The sequence below is a fragment of the Austrofundulus limnaeus genome, unplaced genomic scaffold (genome assembly GCF_001266775.1).
Source record: "Austrofundulus limnaeus strain Quisiro unplaced genomic scaffold, Austrofundulus_limnaeus-1.0 Scaffold0, whole genome shotgun sequence".
In the NCBI taxonomy this organism is placed as follows: Eukaryota; Metazoa; Chordata; class Actinopteri; order Cyprinodontiformes; family Rivulidae; genus Austrofundulus; species Austrofundulus limnaeus.
This window is the reverse complement of record NW_013952402.1, coordinates 5,941,866-5,951,824: the sequence shown is the minus strand read 5'-3', so window position 1 is coordinate 5,951,824 and position 9,959 is coordinate 5,941,866. Positions and strand designations below refer to the sequence as shown.

Here is a 9,959-nt window from a genome sequence, read left to right as displayed (position 1 = left end):
GACAGAGGTGGGGCTGCCATGCATCGGCGCCACCGGACCCTCTGACCACCATCAGTAGGCAAGGTGGGTGAAGTGTCTTGCCCAAGGACACAACGACTGAGATGGCTGGACRGGGGATCGAACCAGTGACCTTCTGGTTCCAGGACGACTCCCCTAACCACTCCGCCACAGCCGCCCCTTTTATTGGTAACTACAATCAAATTACTGTTCAGTAGTACCTCTATTATATATTATTAACCAAAAGAATACAAATATGTAGAAACATAAGTAATTACATGATAAAGTAATTTATTTACCAAGTAGCTGCATAGTAAAATGTCATTACTTAGCATGTAAATACTGGGTAATTGCATGGTAATTAGGGGACTGTAAAAGAAAGGGTTACCGTAAATTTCACATACTTCCATAAGCTTCATTAGCGGTGGAGAATCATTATATTAGTTCAAATAGTCTCCAAACAATATCATTTATCATGATAATTTCTGTCCAGCAAAATTAGTTTGACAAGCCTGAAGTCCTGCGTAACACGACTTCTAGTCGCGTCTTCGTACCAAGGTGGTGTATCTGAGTCCGGTCTGTGTGAACTCCTGGGACTGCAGCAGCTCTGCCTGGAAGCGAGCTTTAAACACAGTAGTGTCCGTCTCTTTCAGGGCCCCGTGGAGAGCTTTCCGCAGCACCAGGTCCGTATCCTGAACCCCGAGCATGTACTGAGAAGCAGCGTGAAGCAGACAGTTCCCATCTCCTGCAGACGCACAAAAAGCAAGCAGTTAATAATTGTCCATGGGTTACAAATGTTTTAAAACTGTGCACATACATATACAAACGCTCGGTGCTCAAAGCGGACAGGCGCTGTGCGTGCACACTAATGTGTAACTAAAGTCTGGGGATTTCCAAGCCGTTGGGCTAATCGTCACACTATCTGCTTCACAGCTTATAGCTAGATCCTCATATATCTAAAAACACACAAGCACTGCAGACAGGGCTTCAACTTCAGATAGAAATCATTTACTCAACTTTTGAAAAAAGAAAAAGGACATTTCTGAGAAAAAAAACGGAGACAACTTTTTGTTCTTCTTTAATGTCAAAGAACTATCTTTTAAAAGTTTTCTAACAGCCCAAGGAAATAAAGTGTTGCTCAAAAGAAGAGTGTGTCAAAGTGCTTTTTTTAAATGCTGGAATTTTATTTTGTCTCCTTCAGCAGCTCTGGGTCTTTTTCTCATTGTGAAACAGGAGAGGTTGTATTTGTCTATGTGCAGCTCTTTTAAAGGAAAAAAAACCCTGTTGTCACACTAAACACAGGAATTTCCCTCGACTAACTTCTGTTTTTTTTTGCTCACATTATGCGTGTGTGTTTGATCCCTCGTATGATCCCAACTCATCAATGCTACTCAGCAGGTCCTGTACTTTCCACAAAGGCGTGACTTTGACAAGAAGGAATGTTAACTACTGTTATCATGGATGTTGAAAGTGAAAATGCATGAGAGCCCTCACATGTATGAACACAAAGATRTACAGTTACTGCAACGTAAAGTCTGCCTACTTTTTGTGCACAAGTTTACATCCAGAAGAAGCTCAAATACACAGTAAATTTCCTGATTTAGTCCATGTGGGAGTTTTTCTTCTTCTTTTTTTTAAAGGGTTTGGCCTTCACAACAAAGATTCTAAAAATACGTCTCGCCTTGAGGTGTGTTGTAGGCCGAGCTGTGAACAGATTTCTAAAATTAACATTTTTTTTTCTGCGTTTATGAGATGACTGTGATGTGCGCTGCAGCTCTTTTCATATGACTGGAAGGACATGCCACTGATTTTGAAGCAAAAAAATAACATCCACTTCCCTTCCAGACTAAAAAGCTCTTTTTGCGTGTCGGTGCTCTTGCATCACTCTTCAAAAACATACGGTGCACACAGCTCACTCATGAATAATATATATATATTTCYTTCAAATACACATTTGTTAGCAAAATATATGTCCGTATGCCAACTACGTAAGTGCTTTTGTTTACCTACGAAAACAGCAAATAGGTCAACAATGGAGACATATGGAGAAGCCATTTGGGAAGATTTGATGTATTGGTTGCATTTATGCTCAGATTTCTTGAGTAGAGTGTGCTGGTAAAAGTGCTTTGTTGTTTTGGGATACAATTCAGCACTACACATTTTATATTTGGATAACTCTTTCAAACTGTACCATTTCATGTACGTAGTTCAGAATATCTTTATGTTTGATGTGAGTACTTTTAAAATAGGTGCAAAATAATGAAGTACAAAAAAAAGAACACTCTTGATGTAGWTGAAGTCTTTTACGATAAAATGATGCTGATTCTTTTATTGCAAAATCAAAYTGAGGATAAATCCCGAAGTGGTATGTCTAGAAATAGGCAGCTGTAGTTAACAGATTGAAATGTTTGAAATTTGACAGTAAAATGACATCAAATATTTCTAATTAGAATAACCTAAAATCAGGATTCAGACAAAATATCAATGGGTTATCCTGATCAAGGCAGATCTCTGGAACTGCTCAAATCAGGATATAACTTTTAAAAAAAAGTATCCTAAAAAGCAGGAATCTGAAAATGAGCTCAGGTCATTTTGACATAATCTAAACACATGACACACATGATGGTGTTTGGGACAAATCCTCATATTGTGAAGTGAAGACAAACTAAAATTTAATGGCAGTCATTCACAGTACAGAGGGAGACGAGAAAATGAATGCGGCCTTGTAACCGAGGCTTTTTATTTACATAATTTACGTCAGTTATTATCTTTGTTAGATTTAAACTCTCTGGAGGTTTGAGTTTTTAGTATTTTGACGCAAACGAAAGCCTGAGAAAAATACGGTGGAAGCAAATTAAAGTCCCAGACGATGTTGGACGTTCTCTGATGGTCTTAGCGAGTCATGTTCTCTCTCTGTATGTATGCCTGCTGAGGTCCAGTGACTCAGCAACAGTCAGTCCTCTCTGAGTATGTGTGTGTRGATGTGTGTGTGTGCTGTGCGTCCTCTGCTCAAAGTCACGTCTGGGTCCTTCAGAGTTAGACAGCCCTTCTGCATTCGGTCTCATCTCTATGACATCAACTTCGCAAGCCAGGAAGTTCCTTTCAGGTTACCGGCAGACTAGCTTGTCATCAATTAAAGGGTCCTTCTCGGAGAGGAACTATATGCACGGACGAAAGTTGCAGTGACTCATTCAGTTATTACACACTTCATAAATGACAGGGACGCTTGGGACGTATTATAAAACGTCCAGTAAGTTCCTCACCTGCCCAATGCAAATTCTCAAATGAGGAATAAGGGTGATGTAGGAATTTCTCACAGACAGAAAATATTTCCTCTGAAAACCCACAAGTTCAGGTCAAAGTCACAGTGCAGATTGATTTCCACTTCCTCCTTCTGTTGTGAATGCTATAGCTGATGATTCCCTTCAAAGACTGTTTTTTCCCCTTAACCTAAAATAGACCTGGTGTACATGCCAGATGTGCGTGACGTTAAACACAGAAAAAAAAAAGGCCAGGAAATAAGCCAAGACACAGTTCGGTCATATGTGAGACATGTGATTGAGATGTTGACCTGAATCGGGCAGATGTGAGTAAACCAAAGTGTTGTTTTGACCTTAAAGAAAGAAAAAATAACTAGGTGAAGCCCACTGCAGCTTGAAATGAAAACAGTGGAAATAGTCTGGCCTAAAACACCGGCAACAGTAAACAGTGGTGTTTCAAGTGACGCAAGTGAAATTTCCCGGATGAAGCTGTGAWCAGAAGAGCCCGGACCCCCATGCGAGTGTTTGTTTACGCAGGCTGGGATGTTCCCGAGTTACAACATGAGCGTAACAGAAAACATGACTTAGCAGCAGTGGGCTGCCCGAAATCCTTTGAGAGGCTCGGTTAAAAACCGACAAGACGGCTAAATGAGTCTGTGTGAAAGTGGAACCTGTGTGCCTTCGCTGCCGTCACTTACAGTAACTCGGCTTGTGAGTAATAAAATCTCAGAACATACATATCAAATACATTTGACTCACGCGGTTTCTGCTATAGAAAATGAAACAAAAGCAACARCCGTGCTCGCAGCGCAGCAAAAAAGATAGCGAGAGTTCCTAAAAGTGAGAAGACCAAGTTTTAAATMGACTAAACCCATCTGCTGAACTGTCCGACTCAACTTCCTCATTCAGACACAAATACAATGAATCTTTTTGATAAAATACTCCCAACTGCAGGGAAACTTTCCATTCCGACACTTTCCTTCAGTGTTTTCTTACCATTGGTGCGCAACGGCACCATCTTCTTCAGTTCCCGGCACCAGTTGAGCTTCTTCTCCTGCTCCAACGAGGCCTGCATCGCCCGGTCCAGGATGGCGGCCTGCACCACCTCCCTGAAGGCCTGGGGGAAGTGGTTCATGGCGATCATCTCCAGCGTGTGGCGGTGCATCCCGCGCAGGTGGTGCATGAGGTCGCCCCGGGCGGCGGGCTTCACCACGTCGTTGGGCACTCGCTGACGGATCTTCACGGCTTTCAGCAGGTTGGAGACGAACAGGAACTTGGGAAGGAAGTTCTGACCCTGCGACATGGCGGACGAGTGGCCGGGGGCGGGGAGGGAAAGGGGAACGAGGAGGAGGCTTCAACCGGTGACGYTGGAGCAACGTGGATACTGGATGGAGAAAAAGGGGAGAAAATTGGTTATTTCATAGCTGGGGTTGAAAATAAATACATAAAATAACCATCAGGCTTGAGGAACTGCTGGGAAATTTCCTGTGGAGATTCCCCTTCCTTAATAATTGAGACTTCAGACAACCTAATCTACTGTTTGCTCGGGAAATCACCCTGAACGCAGGATTGTTTTACTTTGGACGTGTTTAGTGCTTTATRACAGAAAAATTCTGCTTATTCAAATTAAACGATGCACACAAAGAAAGCTTTGTATTCTTGCTTTAACTCAAAGTCATCTAACAATAAACTGGTGTTTTCCAGACTGCTGAGAAGGTCACGAGTCCTCCTAACCAGCTGTCTGCCTAATCTAGATTAAACCTTCATTTAAAAAGGTAAACTTCAGGGTGTTCGTACAAACACAGCTGGGTTCATCATGTAGGAGGGAAATAAGCTCCAAGTCATAGTCAAAAAAGGATCAAAATTACAGTTTTGATGCTTTAAAACCTTGACTTACTAAAAGGTTTTACAAAGCAGTAATGAAGGAAAGGCTGAAGTTGAGACGTTTTAAAAAGGAACATTTCAGCCAAAATGAAGACAGCTTTTGACAGGAAGTGAAAAACTAAAGATCAGCAAATAAACCTGGAAGTTAGCTGACTTTTTAACTCCCATCACCCCTGCTCACATGAGCTGTTCATGAGCTGAAGTTCTCAACCACCTGAAAGCTGAGCCTAAAGTGGCCTCTTTGTTTAGTTTTGTTTTTTTTTACTCCACAAACAGGGGCAGCAGGTGCAACAACAGACTACAAGGCCATGCTAAAGAGAGCTAGTCACTCTCTGAGACTTGAGGGACTAGAAAAGCTGAGACACCTGGCTGTCAGGGAGCATGTTGAGCCTTTAGCCAGGTGTGTTTTCTCCGTTAGAGCCTCTGTTGGACGCAGCGGTTTAGGATGGCGGGCTACACAAAACAAAAAAAATAAAACAATAAAACAATAGGAGACTTTGCTGACGTTAAAGGCTTACGTAATTGCAATGACAACTACCTTTAAGACAATGTAGTGCTCCTTCGCGTTTCACACGGCGCGTATTGATACAGAGAAGCGGCGCAGATGAGACATTTGTCCGTTTAAATGCCTCGTTATCCGCTCGGGGGTGACGTCTTTGTAAACAATGGCTGTCAAAGCCACTGTCGTGAGCGAGGCTTCCTCCTCCATGTCCCCAGAAACACGACCATACGTTACTCCGGGCCCAAAACACACGCCGCGTCCGCTAAAGTCTCGCCCCCCAGCTCGGTGTGGGGGAACGTCGTCCACATGGAGAGGCAGGAGAAGGCAGGACTGTTGTCTTACCTGTGTAAATATGTCGGGGGGGTGTAGTAACAAAGCCTCCCGGATGCTCAGGCTAGTCCTCTCTCAGCCACTTCACTCAGCCTCACCGCAGCGGTTCTCGGCGCCATTCAACCTTCTCTTTCCGTCAGTATAATCACATCTGTTTTAGGAGCCCTGGCAGCTCGCGGAGGCTTTCGAAACAGAGGATGCGTCTGCTTAGCTCTTCTCTCTCTCTCTTTTTTTTTWARRAAAAAAAAGTCCAAGTCAAGGGGATTTCCACACAGGGACTTTCCGTCCACCCATGTTCCTCCCTCTGTTTTTAGTCACAATTTGATGCAGTTGCAGCCCTCTGCCGCTAGGGGGCACTCTCCCTGTCTGAGTCGACTCTGAAAAGCGTATCCCACCTACTGAGCACAAAGGAGCATCACTGAGGACTCAGACAGGTCGCGTCATACTCTATTTCATGAGACAACCCTTAGAAATAAATCATTAACCCCTTCAAAAAGACCAGCTTCAGCAAATGACTCAGACAAAGGGAAAGGAAAAACTATTACTCGATGAAAAGCAGGTTTTGACTTGCTGACTGAATTTAAATGCGTTTATCTGAATGCTGCTTGACAACAATAATGTTGCTCTGACTCAGGAAAAAAAAAATACATTTATAGAACTAGAAGCAAATATATGGTTTCTGCTTCCATACAAGACCCAAAGAGTCAGAGACAGGGCCGGCCCGTGGCACAGGCAGTGTAGGCAAGCGCTAAGGGCACCGTACATGCAAGCACCACAAATGGGGGGACGAAAAAAAATTAAAACTTTTTGTCAGAGAATAGTTGATGTAATCTGTAGAATAATCACTGGTTACTCAAGTTCATGACTTGTTCTGTGTGTTTCTCAGCATGCTTTGTGACTAGATGAGATGTTTTGGTGCAGATGATATTTTGTGATAAAAGTATCATAATACAGTCAAGACTAACTACTGGTGCTCATTGTGTAAATAGAAAATAACATAAGGATAATGGAAGTTTCAATTAAAATCTCAGGGTAAAATCTGGTTTTCAGTGTTCTACTTTCATAAAATACTGTTGTTTTGTTGTTTTTTTTTGTTTTTTTGTTTTTTTTGTTATGTTAATTCCAAGAATTTAGTAAAACGTTCTTCAAATGGCTGGAAAATCCATAGTTTTAAGTAGATCTTTTACAAAATTTTCCGGAGGGTGGGTGGGGGCGGTTCTAGGGACCCCCCTAGAACTATTTCAGTCCACAGCTGCTTGTTAACATGAGCAGGTGACCCTTGTTGCTGTCAGCAGATGTTGGCAGGTATGAAATCGAATTGTAGTATTCTGGTTCAAACTATTTTTATGAAACAACCTGGTTTCTTTAGATAAAAARAATAATATCAAAGACAAAATTATTTAATTTGGTATGTGAATGTTCATAAATCGGCAGTGAGATTTTGAAAACTGCACAAGGGGCACCACCTGACCAGCCCTGGTCATATAATAACATTGTTTACCCCTTTCCAGGGGCACCACTACCACCAGATGGGGCTTCACTTACCTGTTTGCCGTTACTAATGCACATGCCTAACATTAAAAATTAGATTAATAATAGAGACTATAATGAGTCATAGTGACAAAAGTACACAAACAAGTCGATGTAGAAGTTAAAGAACCGAAAGTCACGCCTATAATTTTAATCCCCCCACCCCCACCCATGTAACTGATCGCTGAACTTAGTTGTAGACAATGACAAGGAATATTTGTTCCTTTTTAATGCAATTTCTATGAAAACAGTTATGAGTTTAAATCAATTAACCCCAAACAGTCTGTTAGTGGTGTAGAAACTGCAACTATTATGGCTTTAATGAGATGAGTAGTGCCTTATTTTAAAGGTCAGCTCCATAACTCCTTTACTTCTAAATATTTCAAATAGCCGATATACCTGACAACATCTAATAAAACCCCTGAAATTCTGCCGTGGCTTTTGGTTTTGGTGTCCCACTTCAAGATTAAACGGCCCCCAACTGGCCACCCCCTTGAAAACTTTCCAGAGGCACCCCGTCCCCTCTCATTATTTGATTACCTGAATTAGATATTTAACGTTTTTGTGCGCATTCAAACACATTCAGTTAAGTTTTATCATATGTGTTGCAGTGAAACCACCCACCTTTACTGATAAGGTGCTAAATATAAATCTGCAGCTGTCAAACATTTTGAACATGTTTTCAAGTGGAAAACGTTTCAGTTATTTACGTCTGCTGCGAGCGTTATTCCAGGAAAATCACTTAAAACTAAAACCAGAATGAATTTTTTTTTCATGAAATATCACCGATATTTTAAAAAGACATATATTTTATGAAGCAAACAGTTAACACAGATCCTATGCACATTTATTATTTTGTTGTTTTGGCAAACATAAAAACGTAATCTTTACTTGCAAATATTAAGAGAAATGCAGAAGAGTTTATCTCATCCTTCATGTTTTAGAGCAGTTTTTGGTCTTTTTTTTTTTTTTTTTGCCCTCAAAAAAGGCAATTTATGGTAATGTTGGTTTACACATGCTGCTATGAATGACTGAAACACTGATGTGGGGCTGAACCCACCAACTGTCTCACTGCAGGCTACCAGGCTACAAGCTACTGTGCTCTTTCTTCTAATTCTCACATTTGGCTTTTTTTATGTTAACCCCCAAAACATAAATAGTAAGATGATACATTTAAATGCCTTAAATGGACACCTGCCAGCCTTTATGTGAACGATGGGTGAGATAATGAAAGAGACACTCTTGAGGTTTGAATTTAACAATCCATTCATTTTCCTTTGCAAGAAAGTCAGGGGCGCCACAAAGAGGGGGCCAAATGGGAGTTGGGGTCATGGCCACCCCTAAAAAAATCAGGGAAAATATCAAAAGTGTATTTTATCATGATATTCGCACAAAGCAGGGCCACTAGGTTGTTTAATCAAAACCGTATTCACCCATATCATTATCAGAACTCATGCATGCTCAAGAATTACACGTGTCTAAATGATCAAGAATCACTCAGGTTGAGACAGTTTTGGAGAAAACGGAGACTGGCAGTCAAAAGTCATAGAAAGTGTGCTCAAGTTATGATTTAAAGATTTACAGATGAATCATTTATCATTATGACGAGGAAAGGTGAATCAAAACGTCATTGCATTTCTGTAGAAGTATAATCGAGATTAAAGAAAAATGAAATRAAGTTAGACATGCCCACTTAAAGTTGCTTTGAAATGTCAGGAGTCTAAACTGTACAGGTACAAAAAGTTGTGGTTGACTTACCTGTGATAGTGTTGAAGCCTCACTGTGGACAAATATCCAAGTAATAGCTCTGGTGTTTTCTACCTGATGTCATTATATCATACCCCTGCACCCCTCCACCCCATTCCTTATTCCATTTCCCTTTTCCTTTCCCTTCCCTGTGGAAAGACTCCTAGTTCCTTGTTTTGCTGGTAAAACACTGGAAACCACAGGTCAATTTCCTACCTACATGAGCAAGGAACAGAAACCTAAAAATCACCTGATGAACATTCACAAAGGATGATCTCACTGATCTAAGGCCATAAACCTTTTGAATGCTTTMTGTCACAGAATAAACACACGCCCTTGACAAAGTCTGAACACTCTGGAATTTGCTCAGATGCCACACTTGTGATAAATATTATCATAATAATTTTAAACTTTCCAAAAGGTTTACCCTTAGGTCACATGTTGCTGACTGAGTCATACACTGGAATGATCAATACACAGAAAGCAAAAATAGGAGCACAGTCACAAGCAGATGGAAACTCCCCCCAATAAAACAAGAGAACCACTGCTCTTCAGTATTATATATACACTCACCGGCCACTTTATTAGGTACATCTGTCCAACTGCTCGTTAACACTTAATTTCTAATCAGCCAATCACATGGCGGCAACTCAGTGCAAAAGAAAAAACATCCAGTGAGCGGCAGTCCTGTGGGCGGAAATGCCTTGTTG

At 41.2% G+C, this 9,959-nt stretch overlaps 1 protein-coding gene across 2 annotated transcripts in view; it reads right to left on the bottom strand.

The window, feature by feature from the left end:
- Positions 1-6,295, bottom strand: part of tnfaip3 (tumor necrosis factor, alpha-induced protein 3) — a 17,168-nt gene extending 10,873 nt beyond the window's left edge. Inside the window, exons 1-4 of one of the 2 annotated variants that reach the window (XM_014032061.1) lie at positions 5,680-5,944; positions 5,507-5,594; positions 4,254-4,641; positions 552-742 (exon numbers count right to left, since the gene is read on the bottom strand). In XM_014032061.1, coding sequence (XP_013887515.1) covers positions 552-742; positions 4,254-4,560 — 498 coding nt within the window. In that variant the 5' untranslated portion in view covers positions 4,561-4,641; positions 5,507-5,594; positions 5,680-5,944. Of the gene's footprint in view, positions 1-551; positions 743-4,253; positions 4,642-5,506; positions 5,595-5,679; positions 5,945-5,985 lie in introns of those variants that run through there. The other variant, XM_014031982.1, reaches the window with a different exon arrangement.
- Positions 6,296-9,959: the final 3,664 nt, after the last annotated feature.